The sequence below is a fragment of the Magnolia sinica genome, chromosome 19 (genome assembly GCF_029962835.1).
Source record: "Magnolia sinica isolate HGM2019 chromosome 19, MsV1, whole genome shotgun sequence".
In the NCBI taxonomy this organism is placed as follows: domain Eukaryota; kingdom Viridiplantae; phylum Streptophyta; class Magnoliopsida; order Magnoliales; family Magnoliaceae; genus Magnolia; species Magnolia sinica.
Window position 1 is genome coordinate 38,108,513 of NC_080591.1, and position 25,117 is coordinate 38,133,629.

Here is a 25,117-nt window from a genome sequence, read left to right on the forward strand (position 1 = left end):
ACAAGAATCTACCAAATGAGCCAGGTTGATCAAAATAAACATGGGATCGAATATGGGAAAGAGTTCTCTTTAAATGCCTCAACACACAAATCTACAAAATAACAAGGTTAATCAAAAGAAACACGGGTTTGAATATGGTAAAGAGTTCTCTTTCAAGAAGATATTTGGATGAAGGATTCACCCCTAGCACACAAATTTCCAAGATTATATTCAATTTCGTCAAAGAGGACAAAAGTTATGGAGTGGTAAGAAGTCATGGGAGGAAAGGTTGTTAGGACTCTTAATGCAGGGGCATTTTCACACCGGGCTCGAGTGAAGTGGCATGTGGGATGCAGGGGCACACTCAGGGTGGGTGGCCTACAAAACCGATGGATTTGGGGCCCATGTGAAGTGGGTAGCAAGTGTGAGGCAGAACTCATGGATTTGGGTCCCATGAGGAGGGTTCGGTCAAGGACCTAACCCATGGATTTGGGGCCTGGGCTATGAGATAAAGGGATTAATTCGTCATGCTCTATCAGTTCGAGCTTTTAGAGCAAGTGGTTAATTCCCACGCATTAAATTGGTACCAAAGCAGGAGGTCTCGTGTTTGAGACTCCTCACCGGGGATGATTAATGTGGGGGCATTTTCACACCGAGCTCGAGTGGGGTGGCCTGTGGGATGCAGGGGCACACTCGAGGTGGGTGGCCCGCAGAACCCATCGATTTGAGAACCATGTGAGGTAGGTGGCTCATGTGAGGCAGAATTCATGGATTTGGGGCACACGAGGAGGGTTCGGCCGAGGACCAAACCCATGAATTTGGGGCCTGGGCTATGAGATAAAGGGATTAATTCGCCATGCTCTATCAGTTCGAGCTTTTAGACCAAGTGGTTAATTGTCCTGCATCAACTCTGTTATTTCGTATGAATTTTGGGATCATGGTTTTGAATTTCAGTAATGGCGGGCATATCAGCCCGGCCAAAAACCGAAACGATACAACATCGCGTATCATTATTAACCCCATATCGGAAAGATTTTTTTAGCCAAAAAAATTATGGAAAAGATTAGAAAAAATAGAGAAATGCAATATCCAAGGAATTGTTTTTGTGATTTGGCCATGTATTTAATGGTGTATTGGACCATTCTTTGGGTAGGCATGTTGTATGTGGAGTGGGCCTACTGTAAGCTATGATGTCATGTCTTTGGGATATAAATTGTTCATATATGTCATAAATTGATCTCATAAATAATACGATTATCTATCATTCGACTATCAAATTATTCATATTCTAGTAGTAAAAATGCAAACCACAGATTTAAAAGCACATTACCAAATTGTTTTTTTAAAACAGTTGTTTAGGTGCTAGTGGGATTTGGGCCCCGCCTTGTAGGCATAATCTTTTTTATACTGAGGTTGCTAATTTGCTTCACCTCTTGATTATCTTCAAGGGGTTCGTCTGTTTCCATGGGTATCTGATACGCCGGTTTGACTGAAGGATAAATCAGGTAGATTTATTGTTAAATCTTTCTTTAGTTTGATCTCTAGGGTGTCAACCGAGGTACAGTGCTTCCATATGGGCCCTATTTGGTCCTATAGAGCCATGCCTAAGCTTGCGGCTTTCACTTGGCTTGTTGGGAGGAAAAGAGTTCTCACCATTGATAATTTAAGAACATGGGCTATGGTGCTTCCTAATGTGTGCCTCCTGTGTATGAAAGACACAGAATCCCTGGATCACCTCTTCATCCTTTGCCCCTTTGCTAGGGATGTGTGGGAGGGCATTCTAGATGTTTTCAAAATCCCTTAGGTAACGTCGAGCTCCATTAAAGCATTGTTCAAGTCTTGGCACGAAAGCATCCACGGTAGTCAAGTTAAGCCGAGAGGGAGGTTAGCTTTGCTCGCTAGTCTCTGGACTCTTCAGGTTGAGAGGAAGAACCGTTGTTTTAGAAGTCATGACAAGTCCCTTCCGCCTGCTCTCAATAGGGCCCTTATGTACCTCAAGGAGTGTGCACCTTGATTGTAGGGGGGCAATCCTTGATTCGATGTGGGCGGTGTCTGTATTTTTTCTGCCTTCAACCTTTATAAAATTCTTTATTACCTCTCAAAAACATACAAAAAATTTATGAAATGATCGAAAATACAAAAAAAAAAAAAAAAAAAACTCATGGATGGTAGATATATATGCCCAAGCAACACATCTAAGTTCAAACAACAATAATTTTTCATTTCTCCAATCTGAATTTTGGAAAAAAAATTGAAAATTACCAAAAAAAAAGGCGAAAATACATTAAATATAAAATTACATCTTATAAAATATAATTTATGTTCAAAGAACTTAAATCTATGTTTTACACAACATAGATCCGTCATTCTCCTAAAGAAATTTTCAGCAAAAAAAGAAAAAAAAAATCAAAAAAATGCATAAAATGGCCCAAAATGCAAAAAATTATAATAATAATAAATTAAATCCAGTAGCAAATGGTAGATCTATGTTCAAAATAAACATAGATTTACCTAAATCTATCATTCAACTCATTTCCGTAAAATCGGGTATTAGGCATTCAGTCCTTCAATTCGATGCAAAAAAAAAAAAAAAACCTCGTTTTGATATTAAAACTTGTTGTAGATCCCACACTTAAAAATAAAAATAATAAATAAATAAATAATCAGAAAGAGAAGAAAGAAAGGGAGAAAATGAAAAACGGAGGGCGGTTGGGGCTATTTAAACCCATAACAGTCTTACCAATACGAGTACAGCATATCAGTGTCGATACAGGCTGATAGGGTGTCGAATTTTTTACATTGGCCGATACAAACCCGTATCGCATATCGTATTGTGCCAATATAGATACATTATACATACGATATGCCTGTGTTAGTCGATACAATACTGATTTCCAAAAAACATGTTTAAAATCATAAGATTCCGATGGTGGAGGTATTCCTTTTAATGCTTAGTTAGGTTTTCCTTTCGGTTAATGAGACTCCCTTGCTTCACCTATTATTTCCCCAACATGTGGTACATGAATTTAAATAGAGATTTTAGAGTGCAATTCCCAAGGGACTGAAATCGGTATGACTTAGCCCCTTATTGTTGGGTAGCATTCTATTTCGGTCATTGTTGGTCCCATTTCATTTGTTGACATGTAACATTTTGGACCAAAACCAATATAACTCAAACGATATTGAGTCGTATCAAATGATTTTTAAACCATGTTGCGATCCTCGCGAACACCCCCAAAAGTGAAAGCATTTTTTTTTTCAAACAGCTATGGCAAACAAAATGCTCACTCTTGACAACCTAAAGAAGAGAATTTTAACTCTTCCAAACATGAGTGTCCTCTAAGGGAAAGAATAGGATGTGTCAACCACCTATTCATTCATTGTGAGATGGCTCAGGATACACGGTATTCATTCTCAATCTCTTCAAGGTTCATTGGGTCATCCCAAGGTCAGTTGTTGATCTCTTTAAAACATGGGGATTTGGTCCTTTTTGCTCGTGTGATGGACTTCTTTGGAATTTGATTCTACATCATTGTTATGAACTCTATGGAGAGGAATATGAATGCCTCAATTGATCATATAAAGGAAGAAGTGGAGTTCCATAGTATGGAGTGGGGTAGTGGGGGAAAATAATTCAAAGGTAGTATCTTTGTCTTATCCCTTTCAATCATTGTCTATTTCGAAGCAGTTTTGAGGCTAAATATTAATGCCTCTAAATGGAGATGATGGGAGTCTGTATGGATGGTGAAGAGTTATTGTGTTTGGGAACTGTCTTCGGATGCAAGAAAGGAGCTTTCCTTCGTCATATCTTGGGTTGCCTTTCTGTATTGGGAAACTGGCAAAGCAACTTTGGGACAAAGTTATTGAACAGATTGAAAGGAAATTATCGAGTTGGAAGCATCGTTACTTATTGTTGGGTGGTCAACAAACTCTTATAAAAGCGCCTTTCTCTAATATGTTAGTGTATTTCATGTATCTATTCAAATGCCCAAAGTTCGTCCCGGGTAGATTGGAAAATTTGAGATGGATTTTTTTATGGAAAGGGGCCGAGGAGAAAAGAAAGTTTAACCTTCCTAGGTGGGAATAAGTTTGCAAACCTATAAATGAAAGGGGAGCCAATTTAAAGGATTTGGGTCTTAAGAATACAACTCTTCTTGAATAGTGGCGCTGGCAATTTGAGAAAAAGATGATTAGAGGTGATTAACGATGAGAAGAGCCAGTCAAATCGATTGTTGTGTGGAGGCCTTCTCCTATGCATTCTTAGAAACTTAAATGTTGGCGAAAGCTCTCCTGGCAACTCGATGATTTCATCATTGCAAGTACCGAGGGATGTACGATTACGTTTGCTTTTTTCCAACCCTTGAAGGTTTGGGGAAAACTTTTTCTTTTTTCTTGAAAGGTAATGCTACTAGGGATTGAGCCCTAAATCACTCACACACACTACATTGAAACTTGGGGACTCAAACTGTGTGGAATTGTTGAAGATCTAGGTTGTTTGGCCAAATCATCTCTCAATCCCCTTAGTAATCTTATTGCCTAAGAGTCCTCTTGGTTTGTAAGTGCTAGTCAAACTCCTTAGAAGAAACATTCTTGTGTAAATGGAAGTAAGGATCTTATAGGCCGCAACACTATTGCTTTTATCCTCGTTCTGCGAGACGCTAATACTTTGACAAATGATCTATCCAAATTAAGTGTAGCTAAACCCACTTTGTATGTTGCTAACTTTCATCCATTATCTTAATGGATTTTTATTTTTTTTATGTTTCCTAATAGCAGTGATGTGGTTGATCCAAAAAAAAAAAACATGGGCTTGATTGTGTTGTCACAAAAACTCTTTTATGTTGTATTGGAACAAGAAATAATACAACCACCTCTATTTCCAATGCTTCATAAGTTCATCAAGAAAATGCTTGTTCTAAATATCATATTTGTTAGGAGGTATTCAATGTAGGATCTTAATATCAAGTGCGGTGCGTGCAGGGGTAAGATTGTTGGATGAGAAAAATAACAAGGCCCCCATTAATTGCACAAAGAAGCTACCATTGGAAGAGAGAAGTACATGGTTCAAAAGTCACTATTGCCTTAGATGAAGGAAGCCTTTTAAGTGACCCATCAATAGCCACATCAAGCTATTCCACATTATAATGGAAATTCTAGATGACCATTATAAATTGCTAGGACTTTTTTCTCTTTCTTAGATTGTCACCGTGTCTTACATTTAAGTTAATCTGATTGTCCGACTTGAAATTCTATATGTAGGATGGGGTTGTGTGACATTGATTATAACCTTTGACTATGACAACCCATGATTTTCCTCCTAACATGAACAAGGACAAAAGTTGATTCTGAACAAGATTTATTTATTTATTTTTGAACCAAAAGGAGACTCACAAAAATTTTATACCAAAATTTTAAAATAAGCCTGCCAAAGCAAGCTAAGGCAAGAAAAGAATACAAAGCAAGAGGAGACTCACAATTACAATCCTTACGGGCTTCCAAGCCAGAAGCCCACTCCATGGCAAGCAATTTGACCCTCCAAATTGCAATCTCTACTAATCCACACTTGTTGCGAAAGCACCGGTCGTTCCTCTCTCCCCAAATCACCCAGAGACTCACTATAAGGACTAAACGCCATAATGTTTTGCCAACCTTCCTGTTACCTCCTCCATGCAAGGCCAAGAAAGAACTCTTCTATGGATTCCGGCATCACCCAAGCGATATTAAAAAGGACTTAACAAGATTACCTAGTAGATTGGTCATTCTAATAGGTGGTGCCAGAATAGTGTGAAGCAGCTATGAAGGTTACATGGTACAGGAACAAGTACACAGTATGTTGCTTCCTTAATACATGGTACACTAGCAGGAGGATCACATGAATGGGTCGCTCCAATGAATAGAGTAAGCATATGCAATATAGTTTTATATAAGAATTGGTATTGTAGTTTATATGTGCCATGAATATAGAATATCCATAATACATCCACATGCATCACACCATTACATGCATGCTATTGCACAAATCAAAGTATAAACATCTACATTCTTAAATCTAAATTATTTTAAAACTCAATCACCACTAAGAGTATACCAGGACCATAATCCCGATCACATGATTAGGAACAGAAAATGCAAGGGGCAATGGTGATTTAGGTATCGTCAACAGCTAGTACCTATGGTGAATAGCATGCAGTGCGAGGCCCATTCAAATCACCAAATGCATAGGACAACTACTTAAATAAGTACCATATTGTCACTCCGCTAGATGCTACAATACAATGCGACTACTTTGTCGGTTGAATCGTTTTGTGACATACGGTGTATTGGTAAGGTTTTTTCTACTTTCCTTTGTTCCAAGAAGAATTCCAAATGGGACCTCTCGCTTCTAGCCCTCCTTTGGAGCAGGGCAGGAAGAAACGATCGTTGTTTAAGAAATAGAAGCAGCTCTACGTCTAGGGTCTCTAGTAGGATTTGGTCTCTTGTGAGAGATTGATCGTGTTGACATTCCCTCTTGAGTGTGGGTTGCCTTTTGGCTGTCGTATCTTTATTTTGCTTTTATTTTTATTTTTCTTTTTTGTTGCTTTTTCTGGCCTTTGGCTTTTTTTGAAAGATACTGAATTTTTTTTTTCAGTTTCAAAAATAAATAAATTCAGTATCTTTCAAAAAAAAAAATAGTCGCAGGGAGGGGGCCTAAACAAGTAGTCTGCTCCCACTTTAATCAAGGGCATTTTGTCTTTTAAATTCGTTCATGCAAATAGCCCACTCCAACTTCTCCTCTTTGCGTATAATCCTCATGTAATAGTATTAGAGAGATTGTGAAACAACGCCCACTGTGACGACTATTTGACATCCATACCTTAAATCTATTAAACCGGCCCAGGTCAAGACATCAGCCCAAAAATGACATCTCTAAAGCTCATGTGGGCCACGGCATTAGAAAATTGGTAACCATCATTGAACCCATTTTGGTAGCCCTACTTTCTCTCTCTACGTAGCTTGCACCTACGTGTAGCCCCATCCTCTCTCTCCACACGTGTTGCACGTGCCATAGCCCCTATCCAATTAACATTTATTTGAAATATCAAATACATTACTTAGTACAAGGTATTAAGCTTGCAGAATCAGATGACCAAGAGGCAAATGGAAGACACTTCAGAGGGACAAAGCCCTGGGTCAAGCTGCGACCAGTTTTTAAATGTTCTTATGATACATCCATCATCTTAGCCTTTTTTGAGGACTTAACTAAATACATTAACCTTAAAGGGAGGAAACAGATTTCCAAAATCCAAAAAGGGCGAGATGGCCCAGCATCTGCTAAAAGATGGGGTCATTAGCATCCCACTCCCCCAAAGTAAGCAAAGTGTTTAGCCCAGAGGAGAGGATACTGATCTTTTTAAATACAGTAATACCCCAAAACATCCCTATGAATGACACCCTCCCCTGAGCCCAGACAGCCAGGCCATCTACTTGGATTCTGATTCTAAGGTGCTGAAAGTGAGATCAAATAACTCTAAGCACCTCTCTCAACGCCAGAACAGAGGGCTGAGTCGTACAAACAGTTTGGGCGGGGCCTGAAAAAGCCGCAACTGACCTAGCTTGAGGATCCAGGAGAAGAACGCCAATCCCAGCCTTGCCCCTCTCTGCTCCATCTCCTGTGGACCTTGAACTCTCATCGGCAAAAGTTTCATAATCAGCTACCCCACACACATCAACCTTCCTCCTTTAACCTAGGCTTTGGAACCAAAAATGGCAGAGGCTCAAATTGAGAACACTTGCATGCCAACACAATCCCAGCAAGTAGCAACCCCAATTCAGACAAAATGCATGCACAACCAAGCAGCAGGAACGCAAACATGAATCATGGAGAGGCAGTTGCCAAACCTTGGCCCTGAGGCATGCACATTTACCACCAAAAGACCAAGAGTGAAAGGAAATGATCAAGTAGTTGGCTGCGAAAGATAGCTTTAAGCCCACTGAAACATGTTTAATAAAACCACCCACATAAGGACTTGGGCAACCGAACTTACAAAACATGCATACATGTATAATTACACGCCTGCACACATATAGGGTCTAGATACTGCTGGATCACATATTCTTCACTACACATCTTTTCACCGCTTTCGGTGCCACATCTAAAGATTGCAGCATAAATTGGAGAGACCTGATATAATTGCGACTACTGGAGAGTGATTTGGTCCGAGACCGCAAGTGAATAGATGCACCAATGGAACGTGAAATAACACCTAACAGGCAATCTCAGAAAGACGACAGCTTGATTCCTAACGCTTCCAGAAGGTAAAAATTCCAAGCATCAATCAATCAAAGAGCATGATTTTACTACCACAACACAGTCACGGTGTCAGAATAAAAGAAACAAATCGAAATTCAATCTCTAGGCAATCTACAGAACCTTAAACCCTAACCGCACGAAGCATTTACATGCTGTTCAAAGGCTGATATTACACGATGCAGCTACACGCTGCAATAGCGAAAGCGTGAGTTGAAATTCCTAACCTTCTCGTTCTTGAATCGGGTCCTGATGTTACCGAGCTCTTTGTCGACGCGGAGCCTCTCCTGCTCCTTATTCTGGCAGTTGCGGACATCGCTGATGAAAACGGAGAGACCCCTCATTCCAGACAAGGCCATCTCCTCAGATCCAGCGTCGGATCGAAGGTGGACCGATGTGGTGGACGGAGATCCTCGATCGGAGCGGGTTTTGCTCTTTTTTCTTTCTCAGATCCGAAAGGGGGAGATGGAGAGATCTTGAAATGAAGGATCGCAGGGATTCACGAAGCGATCGAATGCCCTAGAACGTAGAGAGAGAGAGAGAGAGAGAGAGAGAGAGAGAGAGGCTTGATTATGGTTCGTTGAGAGGTGGACTGAGGAAATTGGAAAAGCCGTCGGTCGCCGCTGCAGAGGACGACTTTTACCTACGTTCGCACGCTCGTTTTCATTTTCCATACATATATTTGTCTTTTCTTTTCTTTTTTTCTTTTTAATTTTAGGAGTTACGTCTTACTCGAGCTGCCATTGATACGCAGGCTCTTGGAATCACACGCGGAATTTATTAACTCAAGTTAAACCACTTAAATCGTGGAAACCGACGGCTTAAGTTACATTCTGAAAATCAGATCTTTTGGACAATTAATTCCGTGTATGATGTATCATCCATCATTCCCTGCTGGAGTATCAAAGAGGTTTTTACTCTTTTCTTTTATTTCCCTTTTTGTCCTGGAGTGAATGGTCTCCGGTTTCCTCAGTCCGCATCTAGAATCTAGTATGCTTGAATTACATGCCCCGCCTCGTGTGCACACGCATGCAAGGGGTGCCTCGTAGGATATACAACAGATTCCGTACCTAGTTTTCGGCGAGGCTTAAAATCAGCATGCTGCGGATACGGGTCCAATCGGCTAGCATCGGCGAATACGTGCATGGATAATGCCATTACATATTTGGCTCTGTATGAATTTTAATTATACTTTAAACACGGTTACCTTACCTAATTGTTTGCTTGATTTAAATTTTAACTATCCAACTTCTAAGTGGGTCGTACTGATTATGATACTTGTCTGCCGCATGAGATTCATTGAAATTAGGTGGGATGGAATTGTTTCAGTGTAATGATTATCTATTGTATGTATTATCTAGAAAATCTCTCGTTTCAAGGGACATTGTACCTATTATATTTTTTTTTTATTGTTTCTTAAAGAACTAATTAAGAAAGGGCATGTGTCATTGTGCGAGTGATATTGAGCACACATAAGATCTGGAAAAATATTTAAAATGTATGTTGTGGAAATAACAATTGACGCTTGTTAGATAATATATGTCATTCAAAGATGAACTATTGTTGAGCAATGGAAGACGAAATGAGATCGAGCAAAAAACGGTGTTGAAGTGATTAGCAGGACAGGTGTCAAATAAGAGTTTGAAAGCCTAAAGTGGTACTAAAGCAGATGTTATAGCCGATTAAACATGTGAAGAAGCATCCAAATAGCTATTTCAAGGAAGTCTATTAATATTAAATAAGTTCAACGAATAAAAGTGTCTCATACCAACCCAATCAAGCAAATCAAATCTATCAACTATCCTTTATGATTATTAGTATTATCTATTTTTTATGTTCCATAGTGTAACCAGTAGCTTAATCTTACATTAGAAGTAACAGTGATCCAATAGCTACAATCCTTAGTGGTAATCCAAGTCTATGCTCATACGTTGGACGATTTCCATTATAATACAAGCATTTTTGCCAGAAATGTGCTTTTTAGATACTTCATGCGATCGACTATAAGTGTTTTATTAATACATTGGTTTGTGCACTTTGTTTATCAATCACATTAGTCTATGTGTCACGTAGTCGGTTGAGCGTCTAAAAGTCGAAAACCGAAGACACGAAATAACTTAGAGCATTAATGAACAAATTATAGGTATATGAGATACCTTGGTGACCCTAACCCTTGACTCAAAATAATATATACATTTAAACGATCCTAAACTTAATAAGTAAATCATCGGTAATCATCCTTTAGCCTTAGAAGCTTGATTGAAACATAATAAGTAAGGTTATAAGATGTGCGAAGCTACTGCAAAATCTCATGCCCAAAACAACAATTTTTGAGTGTCTTCAATTCCATTGATAGGTTGTCGATGGGACTCGATGAAATTGAATGAATACTCGATTTGATTGAAGAATCAGTCCGACAACCTAACTAATAAATCATTGTATTTTCTTGATGGGATCGAATTATCGAACAATATTAGACCCCATCAAATGACTTTCATTTGGACCAACAGACTCGTTAACTATCCGTTTTCTAATCATTGCAAATCGATTTTTATAAAAGGGCATTCAGTTCTTGTATAAAGATAGTGAGTTTTTTGTATAAATAGAGATCGAGTGTTTTTCCACTTATGCCACACATCCTATATCTCTAAATCCATGAGATTCATGTCTCCTTCTCGAGCTTCATTACTATAACGAGGATTCCAAACTCAATGAAGAAGAAGAGCTTGATCTCCACCATTGTTTTAGAGATTAAACTCGGACCAATAGTCAACTTTATTATCTAAATCATCCAAGACACCCATTTAGGCAAATCCCATAAGAATTACAACATTCTCATGTGTTGTAAGAGATTCACCCAACCTCCGATCACCCTGGTCACTTATGTAGAGCAGTACATATGAGGCATTTTATCTTAGAGTTGAAGCACTTTTAAGCATCGACATCAATGATCGGGAGAGCATTTGAAGAACATATTCAATCATGAGATAACTTTAAAGAATCTACTCAAGAACGATGCATCAATGGGGCTCAATTTGATAAATGTAATGTATAAGTCCATACTCACTCCCTTTGTGCAGGATAGAAAGTAAGAATTTGTAACTCAAACTCGATAGGTTCTTGTGTAAAACCTAGGTAACTCTTGTGTAGGGCCGAATTTACCGGACACGGGTGCGTATGTGTTAATCTCTGTGGGACCCTCTGACGGGAGTAAACGTAAGTACATACACTAGGATCGAAATTGTTGGTTAGCTGGTAGAAAAATAACAAAAATCTCTTACGGGAGTCTCTGGTTGAAGTGTACGTTAGATATGTTTTTCTGTAGAACATCGGTCCTTATGTGAGGTTTTAAAGGTTAAAGGTGAACCTAATTTAAAACTTCTGACAATGAAATCCAGCACACACAGGGAGAGTGTATCTGTCGGGAGTGAAGTAGGAAAACCGGGCCACTATACATCCTCATGTTTCTGATTGTGAATTGTGTACATTCTTATTATTATATGTTTGATTAGTTAAATCATATGGATGTTTGAATTGAATGGTATACTGGGTGTTTATCTCGTAAAGCACACACAAGCACACTCGATATAGACCAGTTGCTTCATTGGCATATTTATTGTATTATATGTGATTAGACTCACTATTGGCTTGAATGCCTTAGTATTAATTGTCTTACTTAGTATAAATTGGAATATTAGTTTAAGTAAGCAACTATGTATTAAATGACATAAATTGGTATTGGTCTTGATTACTCCCTGGGACATAGCCACTCATTATATAGCTCTGTCAAGCTTCCACATGACGTGTTAGACTCTTTTATGCAATTTCAATTGGTATCAGAGCGGGTAGCTCTTTAAGGGCTTAACTGCCTTGAGTTGATCCAATGAGCTTAAAATTGATGTTTATGCAAGAGGAGTGTGTTGTCACGTGACCGTCTTATTTTAACGAGTATAACTACGTCAATTAGAAGATTAAAATGAGGGTATTCATAAGATCCCTTAACCATATGGTTTGAGAAATTATCAAATAACGATAAACTTTACCCGAAAAACAAGTCGTGGTTGATGGTAGAACCATTAGCCACAAAGATAAATTCAAATGGAGCGTGGATGAGATAGTGTGATATACATATGAAATCAAAGCTCTCAATGCTATTTAATATGTGAATTTTTTTGATAAATATAAACATATTTGCACGTGTGAAATGGGTAAGGAAGTGTGAGATATATTGGAAGTCTCCTAGAAGGGAACTAATAAGTAAAGAAATCGAACATTAAACTCTTAATGACTCAATTCGAAAACATAAGAATGGAAGAGTTTGAAACTTTCATGGAGTTTTATTACATAATTATATTTGCAACTTCATGTAAGGCTTATGAGAGAGGATTCTTGATGGTTAGATATGTAGAAAAATACCCAGACCCCTTCTGGATATGTTCACTCCCAAGATAACCTTAACAAAATAGTGTGAGAATATTGACGAGATGAATATATAAGAACTCTTAGGTTCCTTATAAACATATGAACTACACTTCAAGATTTCCTTCAGAATGAAAAAACGAGTCATCCTTGAAATATCTCATCCGTATTCACATAGGCATAAATTTATTAAATCTAAAAGTGACAATGACAATAAGGATGAGGATGATGAATTCGAAAGAAAATTCAATAAATTCCTCATATCGAGTAGATGAAAGAGTTGTGATAAGAGGGACAAGAATGTTGAAAATCGTAAAGGTAAATATGTTAAATAATACAAGCAAGTCTAACGTTACAATTGTAGGTGTTATGGACATATTGCCACGAATTGCCCCAGTAACGTAATATATAGAGGCAATACCATGGTGGCAACATGGGATGATACAAAGGAATCTGAATCCAATTCGGAAGACTCCCCTAGTGATGAAGACTTTAGCCTCTTATGTGTCACGCCCCGAACTCGGAAACCGGGCTCACAAAATTCCCGATCGCCGAATCCGGCGCCGACAGCCTCCGTAGAACCCCATTTTCGGATCCCGGCACCCATTCACCAGGTTCCGATCCTGGAATACTACAAGGAGGATTTCAAGTCATCAGTCTGATTCATAATGAGCATAACAAAAGCATAACCCACAAACAATGACCACAAGAACACCACCACAAAATCCACTAAGATCAAAAACTTTTGAGTACAATGCGATAGAAAAGGAAAATACAATGTGATAAAAGAAACAAAACTCCAGAAGCTCGTCTGCACGGTCCAACTACGGCGAGACTATGGCTGCGACTGCGTCCTGGCGTCACCTGCACGCATCAATCGTGCATAAGCTTATGGAAAGCTTAGAGGGTGGTGTAAGTATGTGCGCAATATAAACGTGCTCAAAATGCAAGGTCAGAGTGATGCGGAAACATGGTGATAGCACATGAATGCAATCCGTCAGGCTATGCGGTGCAAGATATGAATGCTATCGGCCATACACACCATGCGATGCGAGATGCAACTCAAGCATGCCAATTCTCAACATGTATCAAGTTTTCATTATGGATAATCACCGGGTTCAATACACTCCAAATGGCACGTCGCTCTCCTAGCCGCAATCCAAATGAGCGTAAGAAACCTCACTATCCGCCGACTAATAGTCCGCCAATACCTATCCACGACGCGTCGATAGCGGACCCATTCGCGAGTTGGTCAAACTCAACCTAGTATTGCCCCCTACCCTCGGGCGAGTAAGGCCACACTCCTTTCCAACCGACCACGACACGGTGGGAGACGCGGCCTCCCGGTATTCGGCCCTCGTGCGCTCATATATCCACTCGGTCTCGACATTGGAGTCATCCTCCGGTACCATCGGGTTTAGGGATTTTCACCCAGGGACATCTATGGTGCCCGTATGCTAGAAACATATTTCCAGTATCCAATCCCGCCATCCACGAGGTATCCGTGGAGGCCATGGCCCTGATGTCGCTAGGGCATATAGTAACTATAATCACACAAATGCAAGTGCATGAGTCACATTATCAGTCATGCAACAGTCTGTATGTACCATGCACTTATATGGGGCAACTCCGCCTATCATGGAGCCCATAAACAGTCTGCCCAAAGGCATATGCTATGATCGGTCACTCCTCACGTCAGGCATACATATGATGCGAATGATCATGAACCATGGATCTATACTAAACATGCATATAGGGATGGGCTCTGCGTATCACAGAAATGGGCCTAGACGGCCTGCAGAGTATAAGTATGAACCTATCAGTGGCCTTAAGGAGTGTGACAATGCGGACATTTAACCAACATTGTCCTTACAATGTGGACGTCAAACCAACATTGTTCCCAAGGCTTAGCCCGCCATAAAGCACCATTACACAAACCATAGGAAATCACACATTGCAATGGACTAATATACATCTCATTGGGCCTCGACCCATAGTGCTCCAGATACATCAAATGGGCCATCTTATATGGGCCTTATATAAGTCAAGTGGGCCGCATTAGTGGGCCTTATGTACATTGCAATGGGCCATAACCCATGAGCCTTTGAAAACTTCACAATGGGTCTCGTAACATGGCCCTTATATATATCAGAGTGGGCCTCGACATCGGGCCACCAATACGTTGAATGGGCCTAACCTCATGGGCCTTATATATATATCAAGGTGGGCCTCCCCAACGGCCATAAATACATCAATATGGCTCCACCACATGGGCCTAGGGCCCACCATAATATTTATTTGAAATCCAACCTATTCATAAGGTCACTTGGACCTTGGGTAAGGCCCACTGAAATGTTCATTTGAAATCCAACTTATTCATAAGGTCACACGGGCAAGGGAGGAGGGGAACAACAATTTTCAGCTTGATCTGAAACTTCTGTGGACCCAGAAAGGGTTTCAATGGTAGAGTTCAATTCACACTGTTTCTTGTGATGTGGGCCGCCTGAGCGTTGGATTGGCCTAATTTTTAGAGGGGGTCCATGTCAAATGGTGGCCCACCAAATGGACGGTGTGGATATAAAATATACATCATGGTGGGGCCCACGGATGGAGCCGTGGGTCCCTGCCTCGTGGCCGCGCTTTTTCGTTTTAAATTTTTTTTTTTTTTTTTTTGGGGCCCACCGAGATGTGATTCACAATCCAGCCCATCCATTGTGTGGGTCCCATCTAAATGACCGTACAGACCAAGTTTCAACGACATCCAAAACTCAGGTAGGCCCCACCAAGCGATTTTATATGTTTAGGCATGTCTTTACATGTTTTTAAATGGTGTGGTCCACATGAGTTTCGTATGAGCCTGATTTTTGGTATGGACGGCTGGTTCATGGAGACCCAGCAAATACACAGTGTCGATCATCGAAAGGAGCCAAGGTGGGGCCCACAGCTGGGGCCGTGAGCCCCAGCACGTCCGTCCGTCAGCGGCCAGCGCTGATGGCAGCAGCTGCTGCTGGTTCCCCTTTTTTTTTTTTTTTTTAAAAACAGAGTTTTCCGCGGTTTTTCCCAGGTGGGGCCCGCTTTAGTAAGATCCACTCCATCCATTGGTCTCTGTGGCTTGATACCAACCCATAGAGTCCAATATTGGGCTTTTTCAGATGTACAGGAGCATCAGGGAGCAAATCAAAGGTAGGGACACTGTTTCCTATGGTACGGCCCGCCAGAAAATGGGATCAACTTCATTTTTCGGCTCAACGCCTAAAATGAGTTGAGGAACAACATGGACGGCTCGGATCTTACATATACATCAAGGTGGGGCCTGCATGAGTGGCCCACCACTCCTTTCTTCTCTTTTTTTTTTTAAAAGGTTCATTGTTGCAACGTCCAGCGTCCAGGGACGCTGGACGGTTTGTATATATTCCCAAAAAAATGTGGTGGGTCCCACGTGAATGTGGCCCACCAATATATATATATATATATATATATATATACACATTTAATGTTTACCTTATATTGTATATATATATAAGTACATATTATATTATTATTATAACATACATATATATATATATACATATAAAAAGATGCATTGGACCCATCCCAATAGTAGAGGGTGCGGATCATCACCTATAATAGAGTGGGCCACACCGTCTGATGTAGATGGACGGAGGAGATGTAACACCTATCGGTGGGATCCACACCATTACAAAGAAAGAATGAGAGAGATAAAGAGAGAGATACACGGTGAGATAGAGGAACCCCGCCACTATGGGCCCTCTTGATTAAATCACATACATCCAAATGGGTCCCACCAACAAGTGGGCCCTAAAATTTAAATTAATGGAAAAACACCCACCTTATCTTCCTTCTCCTAGCTCCCTTGGACTCCTTAGCTCCTTACCTTCACTTTTAATGGAGATTGATGAAGGATGAATGGTTAGAGATTGGAGATGAGAGGGTGGGCCACACTTGAAGTTGAGAGAGGAGTGTTGGATGAGTGAAATTTCTCATGGGATTTGGAAAATTTGCTAGAGAATGAGAGGGAGAGATAGAAATAATGGGTGGAGGGATGGGTGGAGTGATGGTTGTAAGAAAGGAGTGATGAGAGGTATGGTTTAGTTTGAAATTGGTGGAGAAGAGGGATGGTTGAAGTTGAAAATGAGAAAAAGAGGAATGGTGAGGTGGAAAGATGGTGGACTTTTGGAAAAAGAGGGAATGGGTGAAGTACTTTGAGGCATGGTTGCATTTATGGTTAATTAGAGGGACTAATTGTGTAGAGATTCCCTCGAAATCCGCAACGCGCGGTGTTTCTTCGGAATAAACGCTGATCGGCATCTTCTTACCTGGGTATCGGTTCGGTGCGCAAGTCACGGCGTTGGAACCGCGGCGACGACGCGATCGTCAAGACATAAGTTTCAGATCGAGCCGACGTCGGTGCGCGGGACCTGGCTTAGGATCGTGCGCAAACACCGAATTCGGTGCGAAGGTTGCCGAAATTTGACCGGAAGGACCGCGGAAGCTAACAGAATGGTACGGATTAGGACACGGGTCTTACATTATGTGTCTTAAGGGCCTTCACCACTATTTCTCTCCCTAAAGAATTGAGAGACAATAGCTCAGATAGGTGACCCTATAAGGTCTCTATGGGCTTTAATGGTAAATCAAAGGATTAAGCCTTTTAAAAAAAATAAAATCAGTAGTTAATATATGAGTATTGTAGCCTCATTAATGTGAGTTTATGGTAGAATTAAAAGATTTTGTAAATGCTATTGCGTAAATCTAGCACCCATAGTGTTGTCAAATTTTGTTGTGCGAAACCATTTAGTATTTATATCTTGCTTTGAGTTGAAGTGATCAGGTTCGTATATTTTTTAGTTATCTGGATCTTCATCGAACTTGCCTACATCTTTAAGTTGAAGTGAAGATTTTTGAAGTTAATGATTTTAAGCTAAAATTCAATAACTCAAGTTCAAGTTTGAAGTTCAACTATTATACGTTAAAAACTCAATAACTCAAGCGTAACTCAAGCTTAAGTTTAAGACATCGAACGCAAGCTTCAAGTATCACAAGATATCAATTTTTGGAAGCGAATAATGTTTCAAGTGTTCCAACTCACAAATAGGTTTGGATGACCCTAGATTGTGTCATATTCATTGCATATTTTATGTGGGTTATTTCATATGTTTATAGATTATTTTCTTGACTAGTCTTAGACGTTATTCGCCTAGTCCAAGTACTGGCTCGACCAGTCTAAGAGTTTTCTCAACCAGTCCAAGGTTTGTTATAAATTTTTGAAATTTTCTTTTGGACTCTCGACCAGTCCTGGAGACTGCTCGACCAGTCGAGTGAACAGTGCTCGATCGGTCGTGCGGGCTCGACTTAAAGTCCAGTAAGCTTTTCTGTTCTCACTTGACTAGTCGAGTGCATTACTCGACCAATCAAGCAGGTCACTCGACTAGTCGAGTAATGACCTTATCTTATCGCGACCGAAAATTTGAAATTTTGTTGGTCCTTCGATCAGCCGAGCCGACCCTTAGACCAGTCGAGTGAACAATATTTTCACTTATAAATGGAGCACGAATTTCAGAGTTTATTCATTTCTTAAAGCGAAATCAAGATATCACTCAGAGAGATAAGTTTGTGAATTTATTAAGCTATTATGTGCTCATTTTAGATTCTCTTTAATTAACTTATGTAATTTTATTTTGTGATCTTTATTCCAATATCATATTAAGAAGGGATTTGAGTTTTTCCCTTTCTTGAGATCAAAGTTAAATCAAACTAGCGTAGGTTGATTTAAGTAAAAATCATTTAGAACTAGAACCTTTTCATCTATGAGACTAGACATTGAACATCTTCGTCTACATCAGATCGGTTCTACCAGACTTCTTCAAAGGAGAATTTCTAAATAAGTATCATTTAAGTTTTGTATATCTCTTTGTGGTTTTTGAGGCTGTGTCAGAAAAATCTCTTTCTGGTTTGGGGTTTTTGTAATTGTGTAAACCCAATCAAAGACACAATTGTGAAGGTTTTAAAGTGAATCTTGGAAAACTTTTTTTCATAGTTAATGCTAATATCCCGAGGGAGTGAATATTAGAAGTGGAGTAGTTGTGTGGCTATTTTCCAACAGTTGGTGTATACACAAATGAACCACTATAATTCCTGGAGTTGTGGTGGATGATTAAATGTGCTTATGTGTGTGAATGTTGTAATTTATTTTAAGCATTTGTGGTGAATGGTGTAATTTATTTTATGCACTTGTGGGAATATTGTAATAACTTAGTTTATTTTATTTGTTATTTCATTTGCGACTTTATTGATTTGAGTTTTTGATACTTACAAATGTTCTATCAAAGTTGCTCTGCTATAAGCCTTTTGTCACGCCCCAAATTCGGGGACGGACAGCTTCCGTGATGCCCTGAATCCGGCACTCGACTTCCATACACCAAGTCTCGAGTTTGGCGCACCACAAAGAAGATTTTTTATTGATTTTTTTTTGTATATACATATAATAATACTTGAGCATGAAGATTCATGATCAAAAGACCAAGCAACACTCTCCATTATAAATCCTGATGGTTACAAGTACAATACTTTCCAAAAGGTACATGACTTCAACATTGCCAAATCGAAAAATAGATAAAATGCATCGAGAAAGTTAAATCTTCCAAGCTACTGCCCTGAAAAAAATGGAAAATAGGAAGCTTAGGCAAAAATCCTAGTGAGTACACACGTGTGTGCAGTGTGTCCTACGTGCAAGTAAGATAAATATGCCACAAAAAAATCATGTATAGTGAAAGGCGTGTAGTACGTAAGGTATGATGCCAATGCCAATGCAATGCATATGCATCATAATAATACTCTGAGTCAATGCTACTAGCATCACCAAGTCATATTTTCATTTATCCTATACCATAGCCATAACTGGATTACACGCATCTGCAATCACATCATCATCACCATATTATCATGCCATATCATAACTGTATACCTTGAGAAAATACCGTGGTCGACACCCATACACCAGACACTAGTAATCGACCTCACATACCCGCCCTGCAGTGGACTTTCACCAACTGTATATCATGGGAAATACTGTGGTTGATACCCATGCACCAGACACCAATAATCGACATCGCATACTCGCCCTGTGCTGGACTTCCACCCGACACACTAGTAGCGGACTTCATTCGCGCTTCTCCTCGCCGGTGAGTCAAATCGGTCCCTGTTTGCACCTTAGCCCTTAAGCAGTTTGGACCCATATCTTCTCAACCCAACCTCGTCAATGGGAGTCAAATCCATGACCCATGTATCCACTCGGCCCGATGGTGAGGCAACCCTAGCTAGCAAAGGGGTTTAGGGACTTTTAACCCGAGGGGCACATCATCTCCTACTATTTCCACACTTCTGGTATCCCATTTATTTTCAAGGATAACCCAAGTCATCATCATAGATGTACATTTCATCATCAAGATCTAACTCATGTTATATGGCACGACTGTGGTATTTCGATCATCATGTATGTCATGATTATACATGAATTCAAGCAATTATGATAAGGCATATGTTCAAGTGCATGTGGTATGCATATAATGTTTTGAGTTTAGGATCTGCTTAACCTTTAAAGCAAAAATAACATATAATCATCATATGGCACTATCAACTATATCAATTCATAGTCATGTGACTAAACTGAAGAGGACATATCTTACACATGAACAAATGTATTGAAGTACACTTGCACATACCATCATTCCATAATATATGAGTATGATCAATAACAACATGGTCAGGTAAATGAATTTAGCATGCTAGGAAATGGAACAACATTAATCAAGATATTAAATCGCATACTTCCATTAACCATAATTACTAGCATCACTAATATCTTCCATAGCTATCATAGTCATAAGCATTAATTGTATTTAGAATTACACTATATCCTTTGCAAGATAAATATTCCATTAGCGGCTTTGGCCAAACATTATTTTCTTCTATTAAGACCACATGGTTACACCCTAACTGGGCCTTATGATTAATGAGTGGTGGTGATGCAAAGTACATGCACCAAATGGTTATGAGATGAAAGGCATAAGTATATCATATAGTAAATCAGCCACATGATAGATGGTGCTGGTGAAACTCATATAATATAGTAGGTTTCACCTTCACGTGGGTTGTTAGTAGATTGGATTTATAAGTAATTATTGTAGTAGTTTTACAATGGTTTGGAAGACACAGGTAAACTTCATAAGATATAGTGAGCCCTAGGTTGAACGACTTGGTATATATTATACACATAAGAGTTAGTCACGTTTGGATGACGTGGGTTTGTCTCATACAATGTAGTGGATCCTGCTTCCAAGTGGTCCTGCAAGCAGATGGATCCACACACAGACATTACGGTGGGTCTCATCAAGTGTATAATATAGGTAACTCACATATAATAAGGTAGTACAAGGAAGAACAGTTCAGATGTACAAGGCACACGACAGCGGGCTCTATGATCGAACTGTTTGGTTGGTAAAATAATTGAACAATGCAGATAAAATACGTACATTGAGTGGGTTCACAAGTGTTCGAAAGTTATACGTTCAATTAACACTATTTCATATCGTTTGACTTATTTAGGATTTAGATCAGGGTCATTTTGGAATCATGTTTTAGGATTAGCTAGCCTAATGAATAAATCGTGAAATATGCAATACTTACATCAAGGTAGGGTCAATGATCAATCTGACACACATCCTAAGTCCACTTACCCAAGAGGTTACGCCATCAGAATAGTCCACGAGTATGAGTAATCACACAATTCTTATATGCCCGCATGGTCTTATGGCCACTCCATTATTAGAGGTCCATATGGTTGAGTGGCCACACAAATGTCACTCTACTTATCATAATAAGAGACTTAAGGTGAGATGGTTACTTATTATTATTATTATTATTATTTTTATACCATAGCTCGCATAATGGGGCAACCACTTTACTAAACTTTGACATAGTCAGGCGGCCAGTACCACAATTTCACATAGTTTAGCAGTCACCTAAGCACCACATGATCATATGGTTAGGCCACACATTCCCCACATACCCACATGATTTACGGCTATCCACATCACGCATGATCATAAGATTTATAAGCTATATATTCAACACCATTTCGTCAAATCTACCTGCCACTTATCCTGATTATATGATCAAGGGCCACAACAATCATAAATCCACTTAGACAAGTAGTCACACAATTGCCCCAATTTCATACAGTTAGGTGGGCTATAAAAATCATGCAATCACATGGTGTGGTGGCCCACACAACTTCCACCAATTCACACGATTAGTTGGGCCACTTAAAATCCCAAATTCCTATAGTATAGCAATTCACACGATTTCTATTGACTGACAGTCTAAATGAGGAATAACTATTATGATGGGTACCATGAAAGCAACTTAGATTGCAGTAAATATATAGGCAGCCCTACACTCTAAAATGATCTAATCAAAATAGATGAATGACTGGTAAAACATGTATATTAGGTGTCCCATGATCGGTTTAAAAAGCATAGATGGATAGATTTCTCATAAGTATTACTGCAGCTTTAGAAAATATTTAATGGTGGACAAGTGATTAATATTGCTCCCATGGAATGAAATTTGGATCTGATTAGTCTATAGGGCAATACCCTAAAATGATAAGGATAAACCGATGAATGGCATGGATCTACATCATACTACAAGGTGGAGTCCATGGTCAAGGAAGCGTTCCAGCATATAAGGGGCACACTAGAGTCTAAGAATTTCCAATGGTTGTTACCACTATTTCTACTTACAGCGTGGCCCACCTAAAATTGAGTTGTACTTCATCTTGTGTCCACGGGCAGAAGGTGGGCCCACTTCCCAAGTGATTAGAAAATATAGGTAGTATGTGTATACAACACGTGCACCTATGTAGGCTTCACATACATCACATTATGTCCAGAGAAGTTTTCGTTGGTAAGCATATAATTCCCTTTCCTTATTATTATTATTATTATTATTATTATATTTTATATAATTGTGGGTCCCATTGACATGGTAGGGTCCACCCCATGAACAATTTGTGCAACAAACAGCATCATAGTTGATACCACCCACTAGCTGAATGACTTGGATATGAGGTACATACGTCGGGTGGGGGTGGGGCTCATAACAAATGGATGGCCTCAATGATGGACCACTTGGATATAAAATACATGTAACAAGTTGACTCCACGGTCTAATGGCTGACCCAACTTTGGTGGCAGTTACATATCACGGTAGAACTCAAAGGATTTAATAGCAAGGATTTTTATTCCCACTGTTTCTTATAGTGTGGTCCATTTAAGGTGTGGATCTGCCTCATTCTTTTTCTCATGACTTAGAATGGTCTGAAGGAGTGGATGAATGGCCCAGATATACTTTTCATCACCAAGGTGGGCCCTAGAAAAATCTAAGTATTTTGAGTACAATTTCCACTGTCCAAGTGGCATGGCCTGCATGAACTTCTAATTGGCCTGATCTTTGGGACCATACAATAAATGGGGTTAGTAAGATGGATGAATGGTGTGGATTTAGCACATACATCATGGTGTGGCCATAATCACCACCTCATTAAGGTGGGTCACTTGAGAGATCCAGTCCATCTATTGTGTGTGTCCCACTTGGTGGAGGGGTCAGTCCAAGTTTCAGATGCATCAAAATTTCAGGTAGGCCCCAACAAGTACTTTTATATGTTTTAGCATGTCTTCACATGATTTTTAATGGTGTGGGCCACCTGAGCTCTGTGTACGGCTGATTTTTGGGGGATCCCATCATTTAAAGGGGACCCATCGAATGCACGGTACTGATGTTCGACATATATCATGGTGGGGCCTATGGCCGGGACCCATGGTCCCTGCCCGTTCAGCTGCAGCGTCCGTGGATGCTGGACGTCAGCAGCAAAGGGCGTCAGCCCCTTTCCTATATATATTTTATTTTTTTGTTTTATTGTGGTTTTTCATAGGTGGGGTGCACATCAAGATAATCAAGTCTGTCTGTTGCATTCTTTGGCTCATCACACATCCAACAAGTCCAATATGTAGCATATTTTGACGCACAGAAGCCTCACAAAGGGCCCTAATAGATTAACACTATTAAAATAGTATTTTTGATGGTGTGGCCTACTAGAGAACTGGATTGAAATCATTTTTCGGCCCAATGTCTAAAATAAGCTGGGGAATCGGATGGACTGCATGGATTGAATATACACATCATGGGTGGGGCCCGTTGTGGACCCACACCCTCTTCCCTTTTTTTTTCAAGCAGCAGCAGTATGGACGCTGCAGCAAGCAGCGTCCGCTCCTTTTTTCTTTTTTATTTTTTTATTTTTTTATTTTAAATTTTTTTATTTATTTATTTTCATGGTGTGGTGTGCACATGTGTGCATGGGTGTGAGTGTGTGTGTTTGGCCAGCCCAATGGGCCACACTTTGGATGGTTTGGATGGCCTACAAAATTCTTGTGGGGCCCACAATCAATGGGTCCCACATAAAGTCTATAAAAAAATTATTTTTATTGTTATTTTTTTATATGTATTCTCCCATGAATCCACACCATTAAACACATTATTATCGTCATATCATCACCATTATTGATCATGATCACATCAAATCGTCACTACTAATAATCATACAAATAATAAAAAAGAAAACAAACCGATAGTGGAGTGGGTGTATTCACCTTGATAGATTAGATGGATGGTTAAGATGGATGGAAGGGATGGAATTAATGGTTAAGATGGATGGAAGGGATAGGATTAATGGAGTTGATGGCCCACCAAGATCACTCACTCTCTCTCTCTCCATGTGTAGAAAATGGGAAAATGCTAAGGGATGAAGGACTATTTGTAGAGAAATTGTTAAAATGTGGTTAGATTCAATTAATGTGATCTTGGTTAGCTTAGAATAGGATTATGACAATTAATTCATGATTTGTAATTAATGGTAGGTTAAAGGAGCATGGGATGACATGGTGTGATGATATCATGCTTAAGGTGTGGCATGAAAAAGAGTTGACTTGAGGTGTACATGAGAGAGGGAGATGTATGAGTGTATGACATTACACACATGGGTAGAGATTCTGTAACGCCCTGAAAATTGGGGGTCGAGCAGGTACCCAACTCCCTAGTTCCAACGCATCACTTATGCAACCTAGATAATGATAATTTAATGTTGTTCATGTTAGTGCATAAAACATGAATGAGATTAAGCTAAATCAGGAAATCATACTCCAGGGACAGTTGAATTTACGCAAGCGGAAGACTGTGATAAGTGTATAATATTTATAAACCATTGTAGGTCCCCAACGTATGAACGCATTGTCAGGTCAAATAGTTACAAGTATTGTTTCAAAATACAAAATATCAAAAAGTGATGGTCCACTA

The 25,117-nt window shown here is 39.6% G+C and overlaps 1 protein-coding gene across 1 annotated transcript in view; it reads right to left on the bottom strand.

The window, feature by feature from the left end:
• Nucleotides 1–8,935, bottom strand: part of LOC131234440 (AP-2 complex subunit alpha-1-like) — a 111,629-nt gene extending 102,694 nt beyond the window's left edge. The window contains exon 1 of the mRNA XM_058231313.1: nucleotides 8,494–8,935. Within this exon, the coding sequence (XP_058087296.1) occupies nucleotides 8,494–8,625 (132 nt within the window). The 5' untranslated portion in view covers nucleotides 8,626–8,935. The remainder of the gene's footprint in view (nucleotides 1–8,493) is intronic.
• Nucleotides 8,936–25,117: the final 16,182 nt, after the last annotated feature.